Source organism: Triticum urartu, chromosome 3A, assembly GCF_056163025.1.
Source record: "Triticum urartu cultivar PI428250 chromosome 3A, HENAU_Tu73, whole genome shotgun sequence".
NCBI classification, from domain to species: Eukaryota; Viridiplantae; Streptophyta; class Magnoliopsida; order Poales; family Poaceae; genus Triticum; species Triticum urartu.
This window is the reverse complement of record NC_141875.1, coordinates 522,946,046-522,949,836: the sequence shown is the minus strand read 5'-3', so window position 1 is coordinate 522,949,836 and position 3,791 is coordinate 522,946,046. Positions and strand designations below refer to the sequence as shown.

The 3,791-nt window shown below is 48.9% G+C and overlaps 1 protein-coding gene across 1 annotated transcript; it reads left to right on the top strand.

Moving 5' to 3' along the window:
• The first annotated feature begins 2,199 nt into the window (after positions 1-2,199).
• Positions 2,200-3,335, top strand: LOC125548630 (dof zinc finger protein 5-like). The gene has a single exon (XM_048712197.2). The coding sequence runs from the start codon at positions 2,302-2,304 to the stop codon at positions 2,908-2,910; it is 609 nt and encodes a 202-aa protein (XP_048568154.1). The 5' UTR covers positions 2,200-2,301; the 3' UTR covers positions 2,911-3,335.
• Positions 3,336-3,791: the final 456 nt, after the last annotated feature.

Genomic DNA, 3,791 nt, shown 5'->3' with positions numbered 1-3,791 from the left:
CACAATGGGTAGTAACATAGAATGTTACTAGCTAGTCTATGTTACTACCTCTATATATCTATAGTGGGGAGTAACATATGTGTAGTACTCCCTCCAGTCCTTTTTACTCTGTATATTAGAATTCTCTGAAGTCAAACTTCACAAAGTTTGATCGTATATGAAAAAATATCAACATCTGCCATGCTAAAGTTATATAATATGAAACTTTAAGTTATGACACATCTAGTGGTATTGATTTCAGATTGTGAATGTTAACACTTTTTTCTATAAAGCTGGTCAAACTTTACAGGGCTTGACTTCAGTGAAATCTTATATGCGAACTAAAAGGACCGGAGGGAGTAACATGCAACACTTAATTTATTAGGCTATAGACTCATCTTGCCTTCAGCTATGTTATCACTTTCCTTTCTTTTTTCATTTATTGCTTACTACATTATCTATTTTATTTAAGATGGTGTTTGGTTCTCTAGTTCTAAGACTTTTTCTAAGTCCCTAGGACTTTTTAAAAAAGACTCCCAAGGAGATGCTTCTAAAGACTTTTAGCAAAAAGTCCTAAAAAAGTCTCATCCTGTTTGGTTTGCTAGATACTTTTTCTAGTCCCAACACAAAAAAAGTTTCTGGAACCAAACACCCCTTAAATATGTGTGATGTTACTACCTATATTACTTCCACTGTGAGTAGTCTTAGGCTGGTCGTAATGATAGTATCATAGCTACTCCCTCCTTCCATCTATATAGGGCCTAATGCGTTTTTCAAGACGGCATTTGACTATTGATAAAATCAATACTACATGACATGCATAATGTGAAAATTATATCATTGAAAGCTCCTTTCACATACGAATTTGATGATGTGCTCTGTGTAAGTTGCATGTCATATATTATTGCTCTAACATTTGGTCAAAGTTAGCCTCGAAAAACGCATTAGGCCCTATATAGATGGAAGGAGGGAGTAGTATCATGCATGTCAACTAGGCAATTTTGATGAGGTGTCATAGCATTAAATGAAGAAAGAGATGATGGAGTATCATATTATGATACCGTATCATGATAAATGTTATGTTACTTTGTGTCATGCGTGACAATAAATAAAGTACTACATGATACTAATATATGATACTATACATTAGAAAGATAGTATCATACACTGATATCATATGCATGATACTACTATATGATACTCTCCATTACAACCAGCCTTAGATCCATCATCGGTTCTTGCAGCAGGACGGATGGGGCAACAGGGAAACACAGAGCATAAAGGCGCAAAATACACGCGAATCCACACCGCGGAAGAAACCAAGGCGGCCACGCACTCGGAGGGAGCGCCCCCATCCCTTCGTTTTCCCGCAACAAAACTCCAGGTCCACCCCACCATGCGACGGAGGAGAGCTGACCTCCCAATCCCACATCCCGCTCTACAACAACTACAACAGCAAGGCTCTACAAGATTTATATAACCCGGAGATTCCCCTCGAACCGCAAACTCCACATGCAAATCAAAATCAAATCAAAATCGACCCACCCGCAAACCCAGCCGCTCCAAAAACATTACTAGTAGAGCCCTTAAACCCTCAAATCCCTAAAAATAATTTTTTTTTACAGTTTCGTCGAAAAAAAGCTATAGACTAGAACCCCTTAACCCTCAAACCCTTAAAAAAATTTAAAGGTCCAACCCTTAAACTTTCTCCTAATCCTCAAAAGTAAGGGTTGGGGAGCAAAACCTACCCCAACCCTCATTTGGCGGTTATACTCGCGCGGGAGGGAAAAATCCTCCCAACTCCCGCGTCCACGCCCGCGACCGCCGCTGCTAGTCGCCCCCGTCGCCGGCGGCCGCCCCGTCGACCTCCCGCGCGCAACAACAACATTGTTCATGAGAATATTTCGTTATAAGGATCGGGTTTGAGAGTTCTAATCTTTGCCCCTGTTTTTTAACCCATAAAAATGCATAAAAAAATTATTTTTGAACTCTTAAAACGCTAGTAAGAGTTTCAGGATTTGAGGATTCTACTAGTAATGCTCTAAAAGCATACGGACGCAAGAGAACCCGATGTGCGTGCGTGCGTGCGTGCTGTGCGCGTAACATATTTGGCCTTTTGCTCTTGCGGTCCAACCCACGTACGCGACGCTTTACTCACTCTCTGCTGTGATGAGTGACCTATCCATCCATCCATCCATCCATCAGCTGCTGCTGGGATGCATTTAAGTAGCAGCGACCGACCCCTTTCTTCCACATCGCTCTGCCTCCGCTGCCCGCTCTCTCCCTGTCCTCCACTCTCCACTCCTCCCTCCCTCCCGTCGCATGCTCTCCCACGTCGAGATGGCACCCGCCGGGGCCGGCGGCGGCTTCAAGCTCTTCGGCAAGGTCATCACGCAGTGCGTCGAGGGGACCCAGGCGTCGCCGTCGCCCGCGTTCGCCGCGCAGGACGAGGAGCGGCGGCTGCACGGCGAGACGGACCGGACGACGACGGCGGTCAAGCGGGAGGCGGCGGACACGGACTCGTCGCAGCATCAGCAGCAGCAGCAGGGGGCGGAGGCGTCGCGGCGGACGCAGCTGCAGGAGTCGGCGGAGGCGCGCGCGGCCGCGGCGCCGCTGCCGTGCCCGCGGTGCCGGAGCCGGGAGACCAAGTTCTGCTACTTCAACAACTACAACGTGAACCAGCCGCGCCACTTCTGCAAGGCCTGCCACCGCTACTGGACGGCCGGCGGCGCGCTCCGCAACGTGCCCATCGGCGCCGGCCGCCGCAAGAACCGCCCGCTCGGCCCCATCGCCACCGTCGCCGGCCACCACCACCACCACCGCGCCGCCGCCGGCTTCGTCCTCGGCTTCCCCAGCCCCTCCTCCTCCCCCACCTCCCCACCGCCGGTGTACGCCGACCGGTGGCAGCTCGGCCCGGATCGCCGGTTCTGATCCCATCCCGCCGACACAACCATTGATCGGCTCGTCCTTGGCCCAACCGGCCGCCCGGAAGACGAGGGTTCGGATAGAGTTCGGTTTGACCCGCAGAATCCTCTAATGTGACGGGAAGGCCGGCTGGCTTGTACGTGAAGGCTCACTCGCACAAGACATGGAAAAAGGAGGAGAATTGGAATGTCCCTTCACTTTTCTTTTCCTCCTTCTTCCCTTTGATATGCTAGCTTCCCTCCCTCTTGTTGTTAATTCCTTACTACTCCTACTGTAGCAGTATTCCTAGCAGTTTGCTTGCACTTGTTTCTTCTTCTTCTTGGGTTGGTCCGTCAGGTTTGCGTCGCCTGTGCCTGTGTAATGTAAAATGGAACAGATCAGGTTGCGCGCTAGCAGCAGCAGCAAGTTGCCAGAAACATGTCCCATTCCCATTCCCATTGTGTGTGTAGTATGAATGAGGAGCATGCGTAAGCTCTCGTGACTCCGATGAGTGTCCGCATCCATCTCTGTCTCGGAAGTGGAAGTGGGCGCTCATCAATCATCATCACCTCGCCCAGAGCCCCAAAGGATGACGACGGCCAAGTTCTACTAGTATTATCTTTCTTAGCCGGTGAAGTGAAAGTGATTGCAGTAGTGAATCTAAATCTGTGGTGATTGTACTTGCAGAAATGTACTCTACCACTCAGTGCTGCATGTACTCTCACATAATCGTGGCACTCGCACGGATGGCGTCATATTGTGCTGCCTGTGGCCTGGAAGGAGTATTAACTGGACGGAAGCCGTACAGCAAGAACCTGTTGCTAGCTATATAGCTCGCGCAAGTAGTAGTACTTGCGCCAGTGTAATATCACTCCCGCAATGGATGAATTGATTAATTACCGTAGCAG

Excerpts from the sequence above, each read along its gene's own strand:
- LOC125548630 (XM_048712197.2), top strand. The coding sequence starts at position 2,302 with ATGCTCTCCCACGTCGAGATGGCACCCGCCGGGGCCGGCGGCGGCTTC.